This window comes from Aedes albopictus, chromosome 2 (assembly GCF_035046485.1).
Source record: "Aedes albopictus strain Foshan chromosome 2, AalbF5, whole genome shotgun sequence".
Taxonomy (NCBI): Eukaryota; Metazoa; Arthropoda; class Insecta; order Diptera; family Culicidae; genus Aedes; species Aedes albopictus.
The window spans coordinates 44,772,051-44,796,764 of NC_085137.1; the positions used below are offsets into that span (position 1 = coordinate 44,772,051).

Sequence of the window (24,714 nt, forward strand, 5' to 3'; positions counted from 1 at the left end):
TCGGAAGAAACTCAAAGGGAATTTTTAGGTGAAACTTTAATAGAAATTCTGCGAGAACCTTCAAGGGAGAAACTTCTGTATAAATCCATGAAGAAACTCTCTTGAGTAAAACTCATGTAAATTTCTTGAAAAATGAGAAACTTCAAAAGAAGGGATTTCTTTTGAAGTTTCTCCTTTTTTCCTATAAAATCATTGAAAGATCTCCTGTATTAATACCAGGAATAACTACTTTAGATACTCTGGAAGAAATCCTGTGAAGATCTCCGAGAGAAAAGAAGCACCGAAAAAAGTCGCGGAAAACCATTCAAAAGGGAACCCGAGAGAAACTGTTGAAAAAAAACCGCGACAACTTCTGAAAAATTCTAGAGAGAACCTCTTGTGGAGATTACGGGATAAATCCCATGTAAATTTCTCTGGGTGAAACGCTGGCGGAAATCAGAAATCCAGGAAAATCTTGTGGGAGACTCTGGGGGCAAAATTGGGAAAACGTCTAAAAGAATTTGCGGAAAGAAATTCTATAGTTTCAGGAGAAATCTATCGAAATGCAGGAATCTTGATAGATTTTCAAGGATGAATGTTGACCCATTGTGCTACTCCTTTTCATTTCATTCTTATTTTTCTACATTTTTTTCAGAAACTGAAAAAAATCTGAGTATTTTTGCAATATGTTTCCATGAACGAAAACAAAAAACCATAATAGGCAACCCTAAAACATATTTTAGAAGGCAAGTTCATTTATAGGGATGCCCATGTCGTATTCTTTTCGATCAAAAATCACTGTTTGGAAGCTCAAGTAATTTTCCAAACTTGGTAGCAGTATCAGGAAAGCATGTCTGTGGGAAATTTAGAACATACCTACCGATAATTTCAAAATCGTGTTATTTTGGCGACGTAAAAAATAGAGGTGATTCACAAATTGTGTCACGCTTCGAGGGGAGAGAGGGGATTTAGCCAATTGTAACTAATCGTATTCCGCGATTTTCTTGATTTTTTATTCTTTTTACTGAAAATTTAAACTTTTTAGCCCAATAGCTTTCCTGAGATAAGTAGCAACCACGCTTGCCGATATACCACTCAAGCTACTCTGGTTTTGTCTGTACTATTTATTTGTACACTTTACATTGAATCACAAGATGAGATTGATTAACTTGTTCTTGATTCTTCAACAATAAGTTACTCTGTACAACTTTCAAGAAATAATTTAAATGTATGTCCTCAAAACCTCTTGCTTTATCTCCGAAGTTGAAACTTTAACTATAACTTATTTTCCTAAAGGAATTCCCCTGAAAACAAAAAAAAAACACTCTTCGCAGCTGACTCGCTCCACTTCAACAATGGCTCATTGCTCCCCTTCGTCGTACAACAATAGATGTGTAGTTGCCGACATCTAGGCGAAATCCCAACCCCTTCCAGCTGAAACAAATACACAGACACACACACATTTCTCCCAGTGGAGCGGGATCCGACGACGAGAGCAAACGACATTAAAATTCTTAATGTCGAAATAATGATAATTATAATCCTCAAAATGGAATATTTTAATGATAGTTAAGGCATAATTATCCATTGAATGTGATTATAAAACCCCTTTCCGACGACGACCCCGTTAGCAACGGCTCGGCCTGCTGACAGAGAGACGGATACGGATGGAGGAAGGGATGCCACTAGGTGGCGTAGGTACAAGAGAAATGAGCTTGAAGATAGGCAACACGCTCCGCATAAGGAGCCGGCAAGTATCTGGTAAAGCCTACTTTCCGGCGTTCCTTTCGGTGTTGGGAAATCTGGGTCGTCTCGATGGGAGAAGAATGGGCGGGAAAAAAGCGGGCAGCGCTAACCTGAATTTAAATTTAGTACCGTCCTTCTCTTCCGCGTCGCGTCGGCCGCCGCGCTACTCATTGGCGAGCTTAATCCCATTAAGGGGAGTCAATCAATCGTCCACTTGGGTTCCCATTCCGTTCGAAGTGCGCCTGTAATGGCACTAATGTACAGACATAGTTAAAAGAACAATACACAACACAATTACTACTACCACACCGTACAGATTGGGTTCATAATCATCGATATTTCCAGCCCACAAAAATACGACCCGAACTCTTTGTGAAGTTCAGACAATTGCCTCCCACCAGCCATGCCAGCCGGCCACGTGGTCGCTTTCCTATACATACATACTATTCGGCTCCATTAAGGGTTGGTTGATGAGAGTTTTTAATCGATTTTCTAATTAAAAACCCCCCTCTTTTAATTGCAAATGAAGCTGCTCCCCAAGTGGGCACCACGGATAACGGTCCGGTCCCGGCAGCAAAACAACAAGTACCCGAATGGCCCCATCTGAACGATAAAAATTATTGAAACGAGGGCTCTATTTACCTCGTTATGTTTCTATTTTTGCCGAATGGAGTTCGAGGGTAGTTCTTGGTCTCGGTCGGAAAGTTTCTCCAGTGAAAATTTTATAAGATTGAGACATTTGAACTACAAATTCGGCTTCTGTCGAATACATGGAAAGCTACGAGATGCAGATGCGTTTTCGAATGAACTCGATGAACCCTGGTGGCGTTATCAAGTATTGCAGTTATCGAACGCTTACTGTACTTAGAAACCAAAAATTGATCTGAAATTTCCTCACTCACAAAAACCAAAGGAAAAGGTCAATCTTTTCGTTGGTGACGGTGAAAAAAATATCAATTATTTCCCTCCTCACAAGAACTTCCTCGCTCCCCGTACCCCCGGGGTTCGATGCCGCGTCAATCGCGCAAAAAGCAGGAAATTCAATTAAAAATTTCTCCTTGGCACTTAGAGCTTTTTCTTCCCTTGAGGCGTTGCGTATCCCCCAAAAAGGGATCAAGCGCCACCATCGATGCCTTCGCATTGCGCGGGAACTCACTGGAGAGGGCGCGCGTGCGGCGATTATTGGTAAACACAATCACGCCGATCAGAAACCACTAGACCCGGGTTCCGGACCGACCGACCGACCGGCGGCGGAACCCTTTTTCGCGCCGCCAACGACGACGATGATGATGGTCGGGAAATTTCATTAGAATAAAATTAAACATCGAACGACCGCAGCCAGAGCCAGCAGTGCGCCATCTTCCGAATCATTTCATTAATTGAATCGCGCGGTTTGTGTCCGTAGAGACGCATCGAGTGCGAGCACCCGCGCAAAACAAAGTAGGCTTGTTTGGCGAAATAATCGCACCGCGAATGACCGTCGCGAGAGACACCTCGCGGTCGTAATTGACAGTTGGTTTGACACGTCGCGGCGGGAACCCACAACACGTACGGTGAATGCACTTTTATGGGAAATTAGGAAAAGTGGACATGGACAATGACATTTGAAAATGGATACGAATAAATTAAAATAACATCATCATTGCAGAACTCTTCAAAAGTGCTCAAAATAGCTCAACTAATTATAACCTCGATTATAACATCTTACTCACCATTTAATGAAGCGATTTACATTTGCGTATTACAACGAAACACGATAACGGTTGTGTTTATGTTTGCAATTTGTAAAACATCAACGTGAATGTAAATAATGCAACTCAAAAAGATAAAAAAGAACTGATGGGTTGATAATTTAAAAAAAAATCCATGTATTCATCGACCTTTCACGATTTTATACCATTTATTTTTATTTATCAAAAAAAAATATAGGAAAATTGTTCGAAAAACGTATTTTTCTCCTGAAAAAGACACCATCCAAGGTGTCGAAACGTCGGGTTAGATAACAACTCGTTTTGATTTAAAAAGACTGCGTTTGACGGCTACGAATTATTCTAAAGTTTCGTTTAGTGGGCATCTCTAGAAGAGAACATCCAAAATAAAAGTTCATTTGAGATGTCCATTCAAAAAAATATCGTATAACATGAAAAATCTTGTACTACAAAAAAATCTCGGATTGTCGATTATCCAACGGCTGATATTTCGATGAAATATTTATGAATTTTACCTAATATGGTACATATCTAAATCTCAACTTTAATCGAAAGATTTACGTATTGGGCATCCCTAGAAATGAACATTTCGATTGAAAAATTCATTTGTAGAGATGTCTAATACGAACTATTTCAACTATTTAAGACTTTTCTAGATAAAAAATGAAATAAAATGATCAAAAACATCTGAACTTGTTAAAAATAAACTTAATTTCACTGACAACTTCAACGATGTTGAAGACGACTTTTTCTGTACTAAATGCAAAACATTTGCATTTCGTTGTATTCCGATCCAAATAATCGTTGTTAAAATGACTTTGTCACAGTATTTATGATAAAAGTGAAAACATAAATGCCCTTTGCAAAAACTAATCTACTCAAAATACATTGTATACCAACCAACCAACCAACCCGGTGTGAAACCTCTTCAACAATACACGACCCAATGGTTATTCAAATCGAAATTGTGAAACCCAAAGTGACATGTGTGATGGTGTCGGTGGACAGTAATTCCGACAATCATTACGCCATCAGCAGCCACCACAACGAGTGACACTATCAACGAGTGAAATCGATTTTTCATTTTAATTACATTATATTAGCCGTGTTTAGCCTCTTCCCACCACATACTACCTTTCTCTCTACCAGTATCAATCCCTGTTTTTGCCACCTTAGTAATAGATTAAATTGAATTTTGTGCGTTTCTGTTGTTTAGTTTTCCTAGTTGTGAATGAGAGTTGAAGTTTGGTATTCTAGTTTTCGAACCGTCATGATACGATTGCCCGTTTGTTAGAATCTCTTAGTTTCCAGTAATTTTTGTTTCAATCCTAGCAACAAATGCATTATCTCGGAAAATGCCGAATTGATCAACCGATTATAACAATTAACCACACTCTCTACCTTTTAACCGTCAGTGTTAATGATTTCTGATTGTTCAAAACGAATAATTATTAATATTTACCTAGCCTTTATATCAGCTCAGTTTCATATATAAGTTATTTCATAATTTCAATTTCATTTTTTATCGTTTTATGTTTTACTCACTCCACCAACATCCACATCCTCTCAAAATTCCAGTTTGATACTCACCATCAAACAATTACAAAAAAAAAAAACCATAAAGCAATCAAAAATCAGCTGTAGCCATCCAAAAAACCGAAAATCACCCAACCAATCGAATTCCAACCAATATCAGATACCTCAATTCGGAAGAAAAACCATCGAAGAAAAGCAAAAATCAGAACCAAAATGTGGGCTTCGCGAATCAAATGCAAAACTAAATTCATTCCTCTTAATAACAGTTGTAGAAATAGAACCAATTGGTACGACGGAGCAAAACTAACCTGTAAAAATTTAGTTTCATTTAATTTTCAACCGTTTAATTTATCAAACCTAACCTTAAGGTTAAGTTTATAAAAACCACGAAAACAATTTTGTTCCATTACCCTGCACCATCAACCAGATCGAACTGAAGGCACCATCCTTTGTTTTGCGTGATCCCTATTGTTTATTAACCGCGCGGTATCTTCGATAAGTTTTTCTTCTTCTCTCTCTTTTTTCGTTTCATATTGTTTGTTAAGCATTATTGTTCTCTCATGAGTTACCGTTTTAGTTTGTGTCATTTGTGTTTTTGTTCTACCGAAGCATTTCCTAGTCTCTTAATACATATGAATATTAATAATGAAACACGACCGTGATCTCTATCGATGTGTAATGATTTTTATAAATGGTTGAATAAGAGCAAATAACAAGACGAACAATTGTTACAATGATCCAAACGAAATCGAACACTAATTGGTTGTACAAACGCAAAAAAAAATCGATGTCAAAATTCTCACATTTTCAGAGCTAGAAGCGAGAACTGATCCGTAACTGTAAAACCCGCAGAAAATTTCACAATCAGGTTGAAAACGTCAGAATTCCAAATTTTTGACAACGAAATCAGTTCCGCTTGATCGAAAAGACAAAAAAACACTTATAAAAATAATTAACCAATACAGATCAGGGTCGGACTTTTGGGCGATCAGAAATCATCTAACACTGCAATCCCTAAATCACGATTGCAGATGCACGCCAACATTGTGATACACTGATTAAGGAGGAGGCTATCGTTGACGACGAGGATGACGAAGTCGAACAGCGGCAACGACGGCATCACCAGCATCAAGTTCAACATCATCATCAACAACAACAACAGCAGCAGCAACAGCGCAGTTGTCCAAGTGCCTCAATCGACGGTGTGATGGGAGGGGGTCCACGTGGCCAAGATGGACCGAAATACGAACCGGACGATAACGATAGTCGTTTCGACGAAGACGAGGAAGATGAGGACGCCATGGAAGATGAAGATATGAAAGACGACGCCATGTCCAACGCAACCATGGATAGCGACTACCACAAACAGTTGGCTGCGGCCGGAGTATTGGCGGCTGCGGCAGCCGCAGCCAGCGGCAATGCAAACGCTTTGGGAGACGGCAGTGAGCAGAATGATTTCTTTGCCGCCCACAAGTCCGGCTCTCGGGATCTGGCGCTCAAGCAGCACATCCTGAACGAGAAGGCACGGCTGCAAGCTCACATCCAACGGCACCAACAGCAGCTGGCCGGTTTCCTACTGTCGACGACCGCAGCCGCAGCTACAACGCCCCCTACATCCACTCCTCAAAACTGTGCAAACCAATCCGCCAACTCCACTACTTCCCCGTTTATGTCCACTATAAGTAGCCTTAATCGAACGGGCACTGGCAACACTGTAAATAGTAGCTCAGCAAACAATAGCTTCACGCATGATGGCGCGAAGTCTCAGAAACAGTCCCAACAACAAAGCGACCGAACTAATCTATTCGCGTACAACAACAGCAGCAACACCGGTCAGGTCTATCTTCTGCCGTGTCCGCTGTGTGAAGTTCCTCTAGAACCTCGTGTCTTTAGACAACATCTGGACCGGCACTATCCTCGCGACAGCCCGGTCTGTCCGGTCATCCAGTGTGGCCGCCGGTTTGCTCATCCCAACTCCGTTCGGAACCACATGCGCCTGAAACACACCAGCCAGTGGGCTAAGATGAAGGCCATGCGTTCCTCCGGTGGGCCTTTCACCGGGATTCCTTGAACCCCGCCGGCTTCTTCGCCGGTTCCGGTTAGTGGAGACAGCTAATTCCTAACTCGGTAGCGAAGCTTTATCAAACCAAAACTGGAAACATTCCTCTCACTGTGCATTTGTCTCCACTAGAGCGTTTACTGTGCCACGTGGAATCGCACGTGGCGTATACTAAAGTTCCTAACTATTCAAAAATTGAGAAAATAAAGCAAAAATATTACTAGGGAAGGGATGGTTTTTGTTGATCCTTGTGGCAGGGAAGAAACTTCCCCGCGATAAGTGTCGATTGTCCCTATTTTGGCAGAAGCAGTTGTTTAAAACAGGCGGAAGTTGTGTGTGATTTGATGAATTCATTTTCCTTCTAATTTCTAGTCTCGTATTTTAGCATAAAATCGCAAACGTGGTGTAGGCTTTCGCGGCCACTGTCCAAAGTAGGAAACAAAATTAGTTAGCGTAAAAGCTTTCCAGTTTTTAAGTGAGTTATTTTGTTGTGTATCATCGTTGAAATCATATCCCCGATATAGGCCCTATTAGATAGCTTTGATGATCGTTGAAAGATTTGTTTGTGGAAATCATATTGAGAAACCGTTTCCTGTTTGAATTTTTGCAACTATTGCAATAAAAATAGCTAAAAAACACTGTGTTCCAATTCGAAATATTCCGTCACAACACTTTTACATTGTCCATCAAAACATTATGTAAACTATCGTTGACGGTTTTATATCTCAACATTTGCATCACTGAGAAATTAAAATAAAGGAGAGTAAGTAACTCTAAGGATATATATATATATGACAGATTCCAAAGATGGCCGCCAAAATGGCTGCATTGCAAATACCGAAACCACGGATCTCGGCATCCACACGGCAGAGTTGAAAGTGCTACTCATTCCTTAAACAGCATTTTCAGCTTCATGAGTTTTGCAAATGACTATATCGGTGTATCGAGTCAAAACTATACACCAAGACGTGCTCCCATTTCACCTTAAGAATGAACTTCCTAGTTCCACAAGTTCATTGTTAGGGGTGCCTAAAAAGTATTTCTTCACGCTAAGATCAGTTCAGTAACAAATTTTGAAAACGACGTATAATCAATGCTACACCATTGATTATACGTCGTTTTCAAAATTTATTACTGAGTTTACCTTTTTCCCAAAAAGTGCACATACGCAAATATGCGTAAATGAAACTAAAATATAGGTAAACAAAACTCAAATATGGGTAATGTGTACCCAAATATGAGTAATTTTAACCCAAATATGGGTAAATATTACCTATAAATGCAAATGTGCACTTTTTAAGTTTCATATATACATATTTACGAAAGGTTTACGCAAATTTCAGTAAAATTTACCCATATTTTAGAAAAATAGATAAACCGATCATAGCGTGTTGGTCGAATATCACAGAAAAATGTTTTTTTTTTGTAAGATGTTCTGAACATTTTAGAAATGTACGTGATTAATTATATCGGTGCCATCGTTTGGAAAAAGCGTACTGATTTTGGAAATAACAGAAATATTCAAGGCTAGGATCGTATTTCATCTTTCCTGTGTAATCTACAAACACTACCAGATAAAATGATTACTTTTCATTCTGAGAGTGTATTCAGTGGATGAAATTGATTTATGATCCCCAGTTTTGGCATAAATTTTGTGACAAAACGCAGTTAAGTCCTTTTGAAATGTTGGTGCCCATATATGCTCTACTCTTTTGAAGATTTACCTATAAACAAAATTACTAAAACAATTTTCACAAAAAAACTAAATAATAATGAGTTACTCATACTTTTTTAATCAAAAAAATTGGAAAATGGGTATCCCTAGCAATGAATGTTTTCATTCGGGAAGTTCATTTATAGGGATACCCAAAAATTGTTTCGGGTAAAAATTACGAAAACATCAACATTTTGAATTTTAAATTCTTGTTAAATTTATTCATCATGTCTAAAACGGTTTCTCAATGATTTGAACAAAAGCATCCGCACAACGGTAAAATTCAAAGGGGCCTGTTCAGAATCAGTATTATTGTTTGTGTTTGTAATCGGCAGCGCACGCAGCCAAATCCAAACTTTGCTTCAAAACTTGCATTAATTCCTGAATAATTGTTCAAACCTAACGAAAAACTACAGTTTGTTTTAACCTTAGATAAGTTGGTGATAATTATGATTCCTCCTCTTTTTCACGAGTAACAATCTGTTCTGTTTAGAGTGGTTCGAAAAAATTGCAAATCGAACGAACTAGAGAAAAGTTGAATATTTTTTTCTTATTTTTAAATATTCTAAAATGGTTCCTATAATGTAATTGATTATATATTGAACAGAAACAAACTAAACTGTATATTTATGCAAACACAATTACACCTACAATATGGATAAACCAAGTGCGTAGAGTTATATAAAGAAAAAATAACAGAATAAAGACAAACAACACCGTAGACAAGTTGCTGCAAACAATAGACATGAAGAAAACCAAGGTAATAAAACAAATAGGCAAAACAACAGACTATCCGAGCGGTTCAATAGAATGCTTATAGCCCAGCAAGGTCTCCCCGGTATGTCTGATTTCTCCCCTCCTCAGGTCCCGCGTAAACATAATTATTTATCACTCGCGGTCACCACACCTTTGCTAATTTCGGTGCCCAACTAATTGCAAACTCCCCCATTTCTTTCACTCCCGTCAAGCTGCATTAGAACAGAACAGTGTTTCGGCCAAGGTGGACAGTTATTGCTATTATTAGACGCTTTAGTCATGTTTGTCGATCCGACACGGCATCTACGGTTTTACCCACCTCGCAATTGATTTCCTTTTCGCTAATAGGCTAGCTCACGAAACAACCTACATACTACTACACATGATGATGCTAACTGTTAGGTTTAGGATAGGGTAATTTAATTTCGGTATATCCAGACAAAATGATTGTTAGTATGTATTAGATTTTTTCTTAGTTAGGAAATACCCACCCACTGATTGATTTCAAGTTAAGGAAAATAAAACTCGCCATAAATTGAAGAAGCTTTGACGAAAGTATTCACTTAGTGTCCAGTTAAGTTCTCTGTTCTGCAGGTCAAGTGCTTGCAATTTATTTGACGGCCGATAAGCTACCAAAACAAAAATAAAATTCGCAATAGAAAAACAATATGCAAGCGAACAAATAACCAAACAACTGCTTTAATATCCAAAAACAACAATGATCAAACAAACAGTATATGCTAAACGCCATATTATACCGATATAAAACAAACAGCAGCAAAACAAATAAAAACAAGAAAGTTGTAAACAAAAACTGTAAAGTTTAGTTTTGTATTTGAAGCTAAAAAAGAGAGAAGGAGAAATAACTCAAGTGTCTGAGAAGGAGAAGAAAAGAAAGAAAATAAAAATGAGCAAATTTGCAAAACAGTAGTTTTATCTATCTGCAGTTCTCTTACTAACTTGAAATAACACCCCTTAAAACTAACCCGAAAACAATTACACACAATACCTCTGCACTTCACACAGACACACTTTCGAGCCACCTAAATCACGTACACGTTCTACAAACACGACAACACACCTCTCTCTCTCCGTCTCTTTCGCTCATGCCAACCATCGTTTTGCGTTTAGTTTTCGATTTATTTTTTTATCATTTGCGACCATCTCTCTCTTTTCTCTCCGACCACGCCTCTGATTGCAGTTTCTCGCCGTTCTTTAGAAATGCGAGTTCGCGCCACAGACCCTCGACCGTGCCCCAAGTGCGGCAAGATCTACCGTTCGGCCCACACCCTGCGCACCCACCTGGAAGACAAGCACACCGTGTGTCCCGGCTATCGATGCGTCCTGTGCGGAACCGTTGCCAAGTCCCGGAACTCGCTGCACTCGCACATGTCTCGTCAGCACCGCGGAATCTCCACCAAGGACCTGCCGGTTCTGCCCATGCCTAGTCCCTTCGATCCGGAACTTGCTTCGCGTCTGCTGGCCAAGGCCGGAGTCAAGATTTCCCCGGCAGAACTGAGGGCACGAGCCTCGCCGACCGGAACGCGACGAAACGACGGCAGCATGAAGCTGGAACTTCGATCCGGAGCCGACGGCGAAGACTTTGACGATCCCGAAGACCTCACCATGTCCCAGCAGAGCAGCCACAGCGAAAGCCAGCGGCGCTTCCACGAGAGCATGCTGGGCATGTCACCGAACAGTAAGTATCTCTTGAGAGCTCTCGCCCGACTCTACACTCGGTTGCATACTAACCTCTCGAAGTTCCCTTTGGTGACGTTTCAGCGTTCAACCATCCGAGCACGACCATAACCCGCGTACGGCAGGCCGAAGGCGGCAAGCCCGGTATGGACGGACGCGACGGAGGCAACAACGGAAACGGCTCCGGGATGTCCATGGCGGATCGGCACGGCGGAGGACCGGGCGGAGGCGGCCCGAGTGGCGGCATGAACCAAATGCAGCCGAACACCCCGACTGGATCGGCCATCCTGGACACGTACCTGCAGTTCATCACGGAGAGCGCTTTCGGTGAGTAGCTTTGGAATTGGGTTGCTATTGTTCTTTACCTAATCTTTACCTAAGGGTTGTGATTCAATAGCTCACAACAGTCTCTAGAAACAAACAAAAAGCCTGGACATGGGAAAATTCTCTTGTCTACACGATGTTTCAAGTGGAAAACTAATGATAATGCAGAAGTTCTTAATGGAATCTTGTTCACGAAATGAATACTAGCAGAACTTAGTATTTATTGGGAATTTCAAAATTACGTGGTTGAATAACTTTTATATCAAATCTTTGAAACTGACTATTTCCACAACAATGCCTAACGATGAAGTACAATAAGGGCCACTTAAGCAGCTTCAAAGCTACTCAAGGTGCTTCTCGTAACTTTATGTAACCTTAAGTTGCTCGTGAGCATACTTTACCCTCTTAAACAGTCATTAAGTTCAATTTGGCATACAAGTTGAATTATATGGAAATTGCAAATGTGTTTTGTAAAGTGAAACTTTGGAAGCTTGGAAATCAGACTAGCAACCTAATTTTTGGACAAAAACTGTTGACAATTATAAGGAATCCACAGAGTTCTAAGAACTAGAAATTAAGTTGATAATACCATTAGGAACTTCTTAAGAAATTTGTTTAACCTTTCAGGACGCGCGCCATCAAGCAACCAAAACTGCACCGCGCTCGCGCTGTATTCAACGAGCGAGGTTTTTTGGTAGTGTTGCACTTTTTACAGCAGCGCGCGTCCTGAAGGGTTAAAAATGAACTTGAAAATCTATATAGAGCTAGTACCGAAATCCCTTTGAGGATTTCTTTCGAAATTCTGTCCAGAATTTTTTCTTGAATACCTTCCGGAATTCCTCCTCTAACTTTAACGCAATTCCTTCTTTAAATTCCTTCGCAGTTTCTCTTCGCAGTATTCTTTCCGCGATTCCTCTCGCAGTTCATACTTTAATTTATTAAGCTTTTTTCCAGAAGTTCAATTGAGTTTTTTTAAGGATTTCTCAGTTTCTAAGATTCTATCCAAAAAACTTTTTTGATTTGCTCTAGGAGTTCCGTCTGACATTTGTCAGGTGTTTCTCGGATTTCTGAGAGTTGTTCCTGGGATTTCTACCAGAGTCGCTCCCAAAATTTCTGCAGGAGTTTTTTACGGGGTCTCTGCAGAAGCATCTCCCAGGATATCTTTCAGAGATTTTCCCGATATGGTGCCAGAGTTTCTCGCTGGATTTCTTTCGGAAATCTTTCCAAAATCTATCCAAAGTTACTTCAAGAATTTCTTTTAGTGGTTTTCCGGAATGACTTTTCAGCAGTTTCTCCCGGGATATTCGGAAAATTTCTTCAGTTCTTACAGAGAATTCGCATCTCTCTAGGAGTTCCTCGTGGGATTTTTCCGTAGTTAAAGCCGGAATTTCTCTTAGGGGATTACGGAGACCTCCCAGTAACTTCCCTTATATTTCGTCCCAAGATAACTCGCATGATTAGTTTCCCTGAAGTCGCAGTTATTCGCAGGATTTCCTCTTTAAATTTCGACAATGAGCCCGGGATTTCTCTCGAGACTTGGATTCCTTCAGATATTTATTCAAGAATCTCTTGCAAGGAATGTCGTAGGTTCTTGCAGGGGTAAAACCTGCAAGAACACCGAAGCAACTATCGAAATCCCAGAAGAAACACCCAGAACCTCGGGACGATTTCCAGTAGGGATTAAGGTGAAAGCAAGAACATTGGAAGTAGTCGCGGGAAAATTTCTAGAAAAAAATATCTCAGGAGCATCACTGTGAGAAATTTTGAAAACAACTTTCATGGATAAATTCTGAAATATCTCTGAACGCCATGAGAAATATCAGTAATAAGTCTTGCACAATGCAGAAATACCACGTAAACGTGCGTAAACTCGAAAAAAAACTTTGAAGAAAGTCCAGGCTAAATCCTGAAAGGATCTGAAATTTGTAAGAGAAGTCCCGGAAAAAAACTCCGAGATGAATCTCAGGTAAAACTTCAAGGAGAAAGTTCACGGAAATTTTTTGAGGAAATTTCAGGAGGAATTTCGCAAGAAATTCCGTGAGGAGGAGGAAAATCCCGAAACCTTGAGGGCAATCAGAAAATCTTAATAATTTTAGCAAAAACAGGAATAAATCCTGGAGGAATCAGGGAAATCCTGGGAAGAACACCTGGGGAAAATCCGAGAAAAATATAGGAAGAAGTCGCAAAAAAACATTCAAGAGAAATACCGAGAGAAACTCTTAGACTCCGCGACAGCATTTGAGAAATATTCTGAGAGAAACTCCTGTAGAGATCGTAGGATGAATCATGGGACAAACCCTACCGAATTTTCTTTGAGTTTGCGTTTTAGCAAGAGAAATTCCGGAAAAAATCACGATCTCTGGAAGAAATGCTACAGGATCCCCGTAAAATCATATTTGAATTTAAAAAAATAAATATCGGTGTAAGTCAAGGTGTAAGTCCGGAAGAATTCAAAACGGAATTATATGAAAAATGCAGAAGGAATCCAGGGAAGCATTACAAGAGGTCTCTCAATAGAAGTTCCAGAAAGAAATCCTAACTAAATGTCTAGAGAAATCCTTTTGGTGAAATTTCTGGATAAATGCTACCTTCCAGATTCATCGACGTCTACATGGGATTTGCAGCATCTTATTGGAGCCGACGAGTCTCTGTTTGATACCTGTTTGATCAATGAGCCCTCTTCTTGTTCGTCCCAACGACGGCTCATGTTTTATTTTTATAAAAGGCAATTCCTTTTATGAATATGCCTTGTTGTATAGGTCTCTACTAGGGTAGTGGACGAATTTTGGCCCACTTTGGGAATTTTATTACATTTATCATATTTGTAGATTTTGTAGAGATTATATGACAAATATAATGAAATTCCTAAAGTGGGCCAAAATACGCCCACTATTCTACGTGTTCTTATAAAAACTTGAACTTTTTCCATTTTTTTATTTATTTATGCATTTCAGAGAAAATTATCAACTTGATCATCCCTACAAATGAACTTTCTCTGTTGTAAAGTTCATTTTAGGGTTCCTCAATTTGTATGTTTTTTGTAAAATCGAAAAATTGTTTAAGTTTGGCGTATTTCTTAGAAAAAATGCGTAGGCATTCGAAGTTCACATAAATTAGTAAAAAGTATGATCATAGAGAAAGTATGAGTATGTTACTAAAAAACGAACAAAAACATAAAACGATAGTTATCACTTTGAAGGAACTCTTGGAGAGATTCAAGGAGGAACTCTTGGTAGATTTCCCGGAGGAACTCCTGCAGCAATTCTCATAGAATCACCTGAAGAAATTCTCGGAGGATCTTATGGAGAAATTCCTGAAGGAATTCTCGGACAACTCCTAGAGGAATTCGAGTCAAAACTATTAGAGGAGTTCTAAATGGAATTCCTCGAAGCATTTCCTAAAAACTTTCAGAGAAATTCCTGGAGGATCTTCCATAGCAATTCCCGGAGGTTCCCTCAGTGGAACTCCTATAAAAGTGTTCAAACAAATTCCTAGAGGAATTCCCGTTGGAAATCTGGAAGGCATTTGCTACGAAACTTCTAGATGATTCCTTGGCGGGATTCCAGGAGCTTTTCATAATATAATTCCTTATGCAACTTCCTTTGAATATCTTTGAAGAAACTCCCTACGGAACTTCTTGAGGAATCCTCTAAAGTAGTAGTAGTAGTATATTTTCCAAACATTTATTTTCAGGTTTTGTAAGTGGAACCACTAGCTTTTTTATCTCGTGAACATTATCATACACCCGGAACCGATAGTTTTCCCCGGAATTCCTTGATTCTTTCCGTATCTTCAGAAATCCCCGGTATCTTCGTGAATTCGAATTAATTCAGAGGACAAACTCTTTCACTTTCATAATATTTGTTGACGGGACATGCGAAATTCGGAATTTAAAACAACCACCGGTGGAACTAAGCAGAATTTGGTCTATATTTAACGTTCCACATTTTTAAAACTGTTAAAAATTTGAACAAAAAAGGGACCACCGCTGAAAACGGCCTAATGAAGTGTATTTAGTGTATTTACTGTAAGCCGTCTACGATAGGACCACGGTCGCAAGACACCGAATCACATCTCGAAATCTCTTCTCCGTCATCCACAGGTATGGGAGGAATGACCCAGGAACAGGCAGCGGCGGCCATCCAAGCTGCCAAATATGCCCAACTGAAAGCCATGGGACACAGTCTAGACCAGCTTCCACCGGGATTTCTTCCGCCGCAACTCGACATCGCCAAACTGACCGGAAACAGCCCGGGCTCGGACCACCCGCTAAGTAAACTGCAATCCTCGCCAAACGTTACGATCGAACCGGCTTCCAACCGCGACGATCAGCGACACCTCCAACTCAGTGCACAGCAGAAGCTACTCTCCCTGGCAGCCGGCAACGGAAACCACAACCTGAACAACAACTCGATACTGAATAGCGACTCGATCCGGCGCGGTGACTCCTCGGAACCGATGGACCTGGGCCTGGACGGACCTCAGCATCATGTTAACGACGATGGCAACAGCTCCGGAGACGAGCGGAATTACTCCGACGATGAAGGAGTCGGTACTAACTAAAGCTTAGTATACTATCGAACGGTAACCGTCGTATACGCTCCGAACGATATACGATATACAACCCTCTAGCAGAATTGAGATCTGATCTTGGAGGCGTCCTTCCAGTAAGGCGTCGAAAATCAGCTGTATCTACAAGTATATTTACTCTACCATAAGGACCTAGGTTTTCTGTCTACCGACACCGGAAAAAAAGAACAAATTTCATGGAAGAATGAGTAAATTCACTGTGCCATCCTTAATTAAGTGAGTATGATAAATGTGCTCTCGAATAAATCGACAATGTGTAAAAAGTCCATCCACCAGCGAACAACAGAAGACGCCCATGTCGTCCGCAGGGAGCAAGAATGCTACAAACTGCTCGTGAATGTTATACCTCAGGTTATTTTTTTTTGTTTTAAGTTCCAATTACTAGGAATATGTAGTGTTAAAGGGCAAAGCAAGTGTTAAGAGCATTATACAAAAGAAAACTGCAATCCGTAACTTAAAATACCTCATATTGAAGAAAAGGAAAACCGTTTAATTTAAAACTCCTTTTACGACATAAAGAAGATCTTTCACATTGTACTACTTAGTAATATTAATACCATTTTTACAAACATACAAATCAACCAGTTGAGACACAATCCGTCAGTCTACCTCACAAGATAGTTAGTGCAAATAACAATTTTATCAGAAAACAACATTCTTATACAATTAATGGAACCAGTGGAACTACCAATCGCCCAGTTCTATCCTAATCACATTAAAAAGAATGAAACGTATACTTATCTCCAGAGCAGAGACTTAAATCCTCTGTATACGCGTAAACTCTATCCCGCTATATATTTTCCCTCTTCGTAGAGTTTAATTCAAGCACAATGTAGAAGGCTATATTTGAAAACTTTCGAGGCACAAAAATACGAAATTTTATCAAAACAAACCGGTTATACGACTTGACTTTAGAACCAATGTATACTGCGACAAAAGCAAATTTCATTTTCCATATCCTACTTTTGAATCAGTTTGTGGAAACTATCTATACGATCCTCTATATCAAGAAATCTTAAAGAGAACAACGCGAGTATACGCAAAAATAAGCAAAAATACTTGTATACCAACACAAACAAGTCTATACGATTTATCATCGAGCAAACAAGCAAACAAAAATACGATCCAACTGAAACCGATACGATATCAACAAAAGTATACTTGAAGGAAACACCCACACAAGCATACGAGCAATCCCTTTCTGTTCCGTTTTTCGTTTTAATCTCGAACGTGCTTCCAATCTCCGGATATTGCGCGCGTGGCGAATCTCAACGTGGTTGTTACTTTACTGTTGCTAGAATACTCATTACCAATAAACTACCTCCTATTTATATACTACGAGATGATGACGATGATGATAATAGTCATGTGTTTTACAAACTCCTCAGGGCGAACAACAAAGACACACTACCATTTTTTTACCAGAACAAAAGAAACACAAGCGCAGTTAGATATACAAAAGCTGCATCCTCTCACGCACAACATTACACACAGTTACACCACAGCAATACATATTACTGGTTATTTATACAAACATATGTGATCCATCTCTGTTACAAATACAAATATTTTGATTTTCTGCCAAGACACACACACACTCATACTAGTGCAACACGAAACGGGTAATTATATTATGTTTCTTTTTTACTAATGTTTAGCTAGTGTCCTTGTTTAACGGAGAACACGTTTTAGTTGTAGTTCAGACCACACACACCCACACACATACACACCATTCAAACTAGCAGCACAAATGAATCGTTTCCTTGGGTGTCGCATCAGTACATCTACGAATGATGCGCATCATGTTTATAGTAAACATTGTTCCGATTTGAGCTGGGAAGATTCAGGTTTTTTATAGATATCAATCGCTGATTTCTCAAGAGCTCTCACACTTTTCCAAATTTTAAATTTCCTCGGCAAGTATTTAAAAACTGCCATTTTGCACATCCCTGTTTTTCGAGTTTTACGCAAAAATAATGTCTTGAGCATCCCTTAGAATGAACTTTTCGATATGAAGTTCACTTCTATTTATTTAGGGATGCTCGATAAGCGTTATTTATGAGCGGTAATAGAAATGAATAAGAACAAAAAATTCAGAATCTAAAAAAACTCATTTTTATGGGTAATTCGGTAATAAATATAAAATATATTTGAGAGCATCCATACCCATTAAAAATCTTACAAAATAAAATGTTAGATATTGAAATTTTATATCGTTCAACACGTGTTTCGAACGAGAGGAAAACAAAAGCTGGCTGCGTACTTCTTTGAACTTTTTTGGGAAGTTCAAAGAGGATTTAATTAATGCCTTAATTTTTGATAAAGATTCAACGAGAAAACTGATCCTATCCAGCCCAAATACGGAACCAAATTTGTACAAATTTCACGGTCGCGTCTCCAAAATAAAAAAGGCCAGACCAAACCAAGTATTTAGAATTTAAGGCGAAGAAGCAATAGCGCGCGTAACTAGAATCTGCAAAAAAAAGTATTGAATCTCAACCAGTTTGAAATCTTCCGAATCTCTATCCAAACCTTTGGACCAACGCCAAATGGATTTATCCTCTGGGACAATGTACTTAAAAGAATCACAATAGCACTTCCTGTACAGAGAGCTAGCTTCCGGGTAATTGCTTCCGATTGAAAACTAAGCCCCCACAAATCACTGTAAATAGCTGAAGCAAACCTTTATCGTTAGATTCAATAGTTGAAGTATAAAGCTTTGAAAATAAACGTTATTGGCTAAGGTGAAATTCTTGTAATAGACAACAGAACAAACAAAAAAACTATGTAGTGTTACTTATTTGATAGATGTTTCCTTCGACGGAATCAAGGTTTTCCGAACAACCGTGGATACAAAAAATAGCTAAATTTTCAATTATAAGCACAATTCGCGCGCGGAACGGCGTCACCGTAAGTGTGGCATGTGTGCATTCTATTATTTAAAACTCGTACGCTCTTTTGGTTAATGTTTTCAGTTTGGAACGGATCAAATCAAAATTTATTAGGCGAGAAAACAAGAAAAATTCAATGAATTTTTTATTACGTTATGTTATTATTACACGTTGTACTTACATCAGGGTTTTGAAAGCTTTGAAGTTTATATCCGGCGCAATTATTTATGTTTTCAAACGCTATAACGCTACTCAATATGCTGCGATTGATGTGGAAAACTCAGAAACAAATATGCAAAAAAAAACCTGATCTTGAAAAGGAAGAACAACTAGAATATGTAGAATAAATCAATAGGATTGCTAAGGGAAACAAAAGTTGTTGAACATGAATTGCTAAAACTATTGCAGAATATTTTATTGAATGTGTGATAGACTTACTCTAAAACGTGCAAGTTCAAACAAAATGCCGATTGCAGAGGAATGAACATCTGAACCACTACAAAGCGAAAACATTATTGGAAACTGTATTTAGGAAGTAGTAGCTAAACAAAATGAATGTGAAAAGCGCAAAATAATGAAACTATATTTAAAACAAAAATCTGTTCAGCGAATAGAGCTACCACTTCTCGTAGAATGTAAGATATTTTCTTTTTTAAGTTTTTTTTTATATATAACTAAAACTCAGCCGTAATTCAGAATCATATATAATTTTCTCAGAGAAAAATATATTTAAAAATTATAATTTTTATCTTGTTTTCTTTTTATTTTATCACCAAATTCCCTCTTTCCGTTTTAACATTTTTTCTCCTTCAACTTATACTCCTTCTAAAGTTTTGCCAATGCAAATAGTTTATATATTTCAGGGTGTGCCTTTTTTGAAAGAAATTAATCAAGTAAAGCTAAAACTGCAATCCGCAAAGTGAAGTAATCAGCTTTGGTCAAAAGTAAATAGAAAATAAAATCAACAAGTTCCTAAAACTAATAGAACACAGAAGCTAATTTTTATACAGCAAAAAGAATTCATGCCAGAACACTTTCTGCTATTTTCCCTTAGAACGCGCGCAAATAGTCAGTAGAAAATTTTTCCTCCGGCATTGATGCATTTTTACTAGAACTGGATGACAAACTGAGAAGAGAGAGGCAAACGCGTTGAAGACAATAATGGTAATAAGTTCTTGTTCACGGCACCGCACTGATCGATGGTGGCAAGAAAAAGTCATGGCATCAAGTGATCCTGAAAATTGTAAGAAATCCATTAAATCATAAACGGCTTCCGTTGCAGCTAAGCGATTTTGCACGTCCCTTAAAAATTACCTGCGTAGATGCAATTTTACCTCTTCATAATACTTTAAAAAACTGAGACGTTCAACAAAAAGCTGACGTCACTCTGGAATCAAAGCAAACACCTAAACCGTGGTTTAATCATAAATCTAGTGCAATATAAATAAGCGTTTGGAGCGATGCAGAATGCTAACAAGAGTTCAAACTTCCTACAAAAGAAATCATATTATTCTGACCTGATATAGCAAATCGAATGTACAATAAACCATCCGTAAAAGATCAACCGAAAGTTACTGAAATAGTAACCACCTAGTACCGTTGTATTAAAAGAAAATGTTATGAAGAACTTGCAGTGCATGCTCGGGCATGCACAGGCTTAATATATCCAAGCTAGAGAAGATAAACAAACCTCAAAAGGACCTCATCTCAGTTCACCTAGTCGAAGGAACGATAAAATACAAATCCCAGATGTGTAACTGCTTCTTGAGTATCAACCAGCTCTATTATGATGATTATTATTATTATGATAATTATACTACATCAATACTGGATATGACACGTAAATTAAGAGTATTTGAAATAAATTGATAAACAATATGCTGTTCGATGGTCTGTTCTACCTTATTTGTCTCACTGCCCTGTTTCGATCGGCTATAGCGCAGTCCCTTCCATGTTTTTCTTTCTATTGTTTTCCCTAAAAGCATTTAAAAAGAATACATGCAGTAATTCTCCCCTTGGCTCTCAACACGAAAAATCTCTCACTAGTATTACAAAGTTATTTCATGATTCCAATACATCTACCAATATGGTTATAGTAACCATCTTGAATGAATTTGTGCGTTGGTCCATGCTCCAAGATTCTTGAGAAGTTTTTATTACGAATAGTTCCTGCACCGACCGGGATTTGAACCCATCATCCTCAGATTGCATGTTGCCTAATACCCGCGCGTTTAGAAACACCGCTTCGGCTGTATAAGGCTATCTGACGTTTGATCGCCGCTCCTGAGGAGGAAAGGAGGTTTGTTTCGCTACGTTTCCGTATGAAAATATGAAACAAAAAATACTATCTTCTGCGACTGCTTGATTGAGAATTACGATAAGCGCCAGATAGCCATTTTTAGATGTAAATTATGTTTTTTCGGTGAATCTTTTAGTTAAGAATAAGATTATTTTTCCTTTTAGAATTTTTGTTTGATTGAGCACATTATAGACATCCCTAGAAATGAACACACGGTAAAATAAATTCTTCAACTACGGCCTAATCGAAGGGGGACGACACAAGTTTTCACAACTCAAAAAAGTCTTAATAAACTCACAAAAAAACGGTATATCCCTGGGGGAGGCGGCACTAGTTTTTCCAAGTCGAAAAAATATCATGATTGTTGCTGACTGCACTACGTTTGAACTTGTGGGCCCCTAAAGGACTTTAGTATTAAATTAAGTCAAAATAAAAAAAAAGATTCAAATGAAATGTTAACATATTGTGTAATTACACATTACATCATGCTATAGGATTACTATCGACGAGTGCACCGATGCACGAGTGCAGGCTCAGTGAACTCGATGAGCCTGAAAAATTTTAACACCACAGCGGGATCGACCCTCAACAACTTCTACTCAGAGATGCAAAACCGTAATGCGTTGATCATTTTTTCTTTGATTTCTTATATGAATTTTCATTTGAAGTGATGCATATGCGTATAATTATTGCACTTACCCATATTTTTATTGCTGACTGCACCCCAAATTGGACTGACACAATAGTGTGCACGCACCTTCAAAGTGTGATTGCAGCGCAGGGCCACGTCGGATCGAGTTGAGGTCTTCGGTGCACTTATTCCTTGCAAATAGAGAAATAAGTGCACCGAAGACGCCGAGACGATCCGAGGAAAATGTGCACTTTTACCACACTTTTTAAGCGTACCAAAAAAAAGTGTGATAGTCCAATTTGGGATGTAGTCTGCAATACAACTTCATCGCGAAAACTAGATGAAATAAATTGAACAAATTTTCAGCTGGATAGAAGTTGTTGAGAGTCGACCCCGCTGTGGTGTCAAAATTCGCTGACCGAGTGAACTTTCAGCAGGCGGTGCACTCGTCCACGGTGCCCCCACAGACCATTATTATAAAAATAAAAATGTCCATCAAAACTAAGTTCAGGAATCGAATCCTAGGTCCATTCTGCACCCCTGGGCAAATTTTTAAAATATTCCCTAGGAGGGATCTCGAGAAATCTCGATTTGATGTTTTATACTAAGAATTTCAAAGAAATCCATGTTCAAATTAAACAATATCGCTTAAATTCCTACAAAAAATGTCCCCAAAGTGCTTAAAGTTGTTTCAAACCAGTATATAGTTACTAACGTTACTTCAATTATATATATTTACTACTCACCCGACTCAATTAACTGACTTAACTGACATAAGTATGTTTTTCTAAGCCATGCATCGGTTTTAGCGTAATTATTAAAAAGGCGATTTTTTCCGCATTGTTTTATGAACATATTGAACAACCATTAGATATGAACATCCAAGTGTTATACATGTACAACATGTATACTATTTGCACTCCAATTTTCATAACAATATCAGCGTTCACTGTGGAGTTATGGCAATAAATGTGAAACAGTGTTGAAACACATTATTTTTTCCTATGATTTTCTACTGAGTTAATTAAGTGCGTTGTGGTATGCCTCTGTGCTCTGTTGAGATAAAACCGATCAAAAATGCATTCTGATAAATCTTTCTTTATCAATAAGGAAAACTTAACAGATTTTGAAAAAAAAATAAAAAGTTTATGTTTTTTAAAGTTGGGTGCGAATTTTAAAGAAAATCAGTTGCATCGTTTTTCTCCTCGCGTGAATCATATTCCTTCAAAAATGTAGTCAACTTTCTAATAAATAGCACCATACAGGTAATAGACAAAATGATCGGGACAGGCAAAATTTTCACTTTCCAAAAAATGTTCAACCAGGTACACCTTTTACAGTTACAGCTTTTCAAAAAGTGCTTAAATATTCTCAAATTTTCACTGTAAGTTGCCCAACCAGTTGTGTATCAGTGGTCCGAATTTGAAAAACATCGAGCTTTTCTGCATGAAATTATAAAGATTCTAGAAAAAGGTATAATTATCCTATACCCAACTTTAAGCTGTTATATCTCCGGATTCAATGAACCCAATGAACCGAATGCAATGAAATTTTGACCATTGGTGTACTATTGGATCTTAATTTATAACATACTAGCTGTCCCGGCAAACTTTGTCTTACCTTCTTGTTTTTTTTTACAACTGTTGAGCTAAAAGTAGCACCGCACTCTTACTTACCTTACTGGTCAGGCTAAGGCCGGGGTGGCCTCTGCTGTACATAGTAGCCGCCTCCATTCCACTCAGTCCATGGCTGTTTGTCTCCAGTTCCGCACTCTGCGTAGGGTCCGCAGATCGTCCTTCACTTGGTCGACCCACCTAGCTCGCTGCGCTCCACGTCTTCTTGTACCGGTCGGATGACTCTCGAGAACCATTTTAGTCGGGTTGCTATCCGACATCCTGATGACGTGACCCGCCCACCGTAGCCTCCCGATTTTCGCGGTATGGACGATGGTTGGTTCTCCCAGCAGCTGATGGAGCTCGTGGTTCATTCGCCTTCTCCAAGTCCCGTTTTCCATCTGCACTCCGCCGTAGATGGTACGCAACACCTTCCGTTCAAAAAATCCAAGGGCGCGTTGGTCCTCTGCACGTAGGGTCCATGTTTCGTGCCCATAGAGGACGACCGGTCTAATCAACGTTTTGTAGATGGTTAACTTCGTGTTACGGCGAACTTTATTCGATCGTAGAGTTCTGCGGAGTCCAAAGTAGGCACGATTTCCTGCCACAATGCACCTCTGAATTTCTCTGCTGGTGTCGTTGTCGTCGGTCACCAGTGAGCCCAAGTACACGAATTCTTCAACCGCCTCGATTTCATCACCGTCGATATGAATTCGGGGTGGCGGGCGCGGTGATTCCTCCCTGGAGCCCTTTGCCATCATGTACTTTGTCTTCGACACATTAATAACTAATCCGATTCGCCTGGCTTCACTCTTTAGTCGGATGTACATTTCCGCCATCGTCTCAAATTTACGAGCAATAATATCAATATCATCGGCGAAACCAAGCAGCTGAACGGACTTCGTGAAAATCGTCCCACTCGTGTTTATCTCCGCTCTTCTTATTACACCCTCCAAAGCAATGTTGAACAGCAAGCACGAAAGACCATCACCTTGCCGTAACCCTCTGCGAGATTCGAAGGGACTCTTGAGTGTCCCTGATACTCGAACTACGCACATCACTCGATCCATCGTCGCCTTGATCAACCGTGTCAGTTTATCCGGGAATCCGTATTCGTGCATAATCTGCCATAGCTGTTCTCGATCGATTGTATCATACGCCAATTTGAA

General features: G+C 39.1%; 1 protein-coding gene across 1 annotated transcript in view; it reads left to right on the forward strand.

The window, feature by feature from the left end:
- The window catches only part of LOC109432525 (protein abrupt), a gene marked incomplete in the record, with an annotated part of 275,269 nt that extends 254,381 nt beyond the window's left edge, over window positions 1–20,888 (forward strand). The window contains 3 exon segments of the mRNA XM_062849579.1: window positions 10,701–11,198; window positions 11,282–11,524; window positions 15,624–20,888. Of these exon segments, the coding sequence (XP_062705563.1) occupies window positions 10,701–11,198; window positions 11,282–11,524; window positions 15,624–16,084 (1,202 nt within the window).
- Between the last annotated feature and the right edge of the window lie 3,826 nt (window positions 20,889–24,714).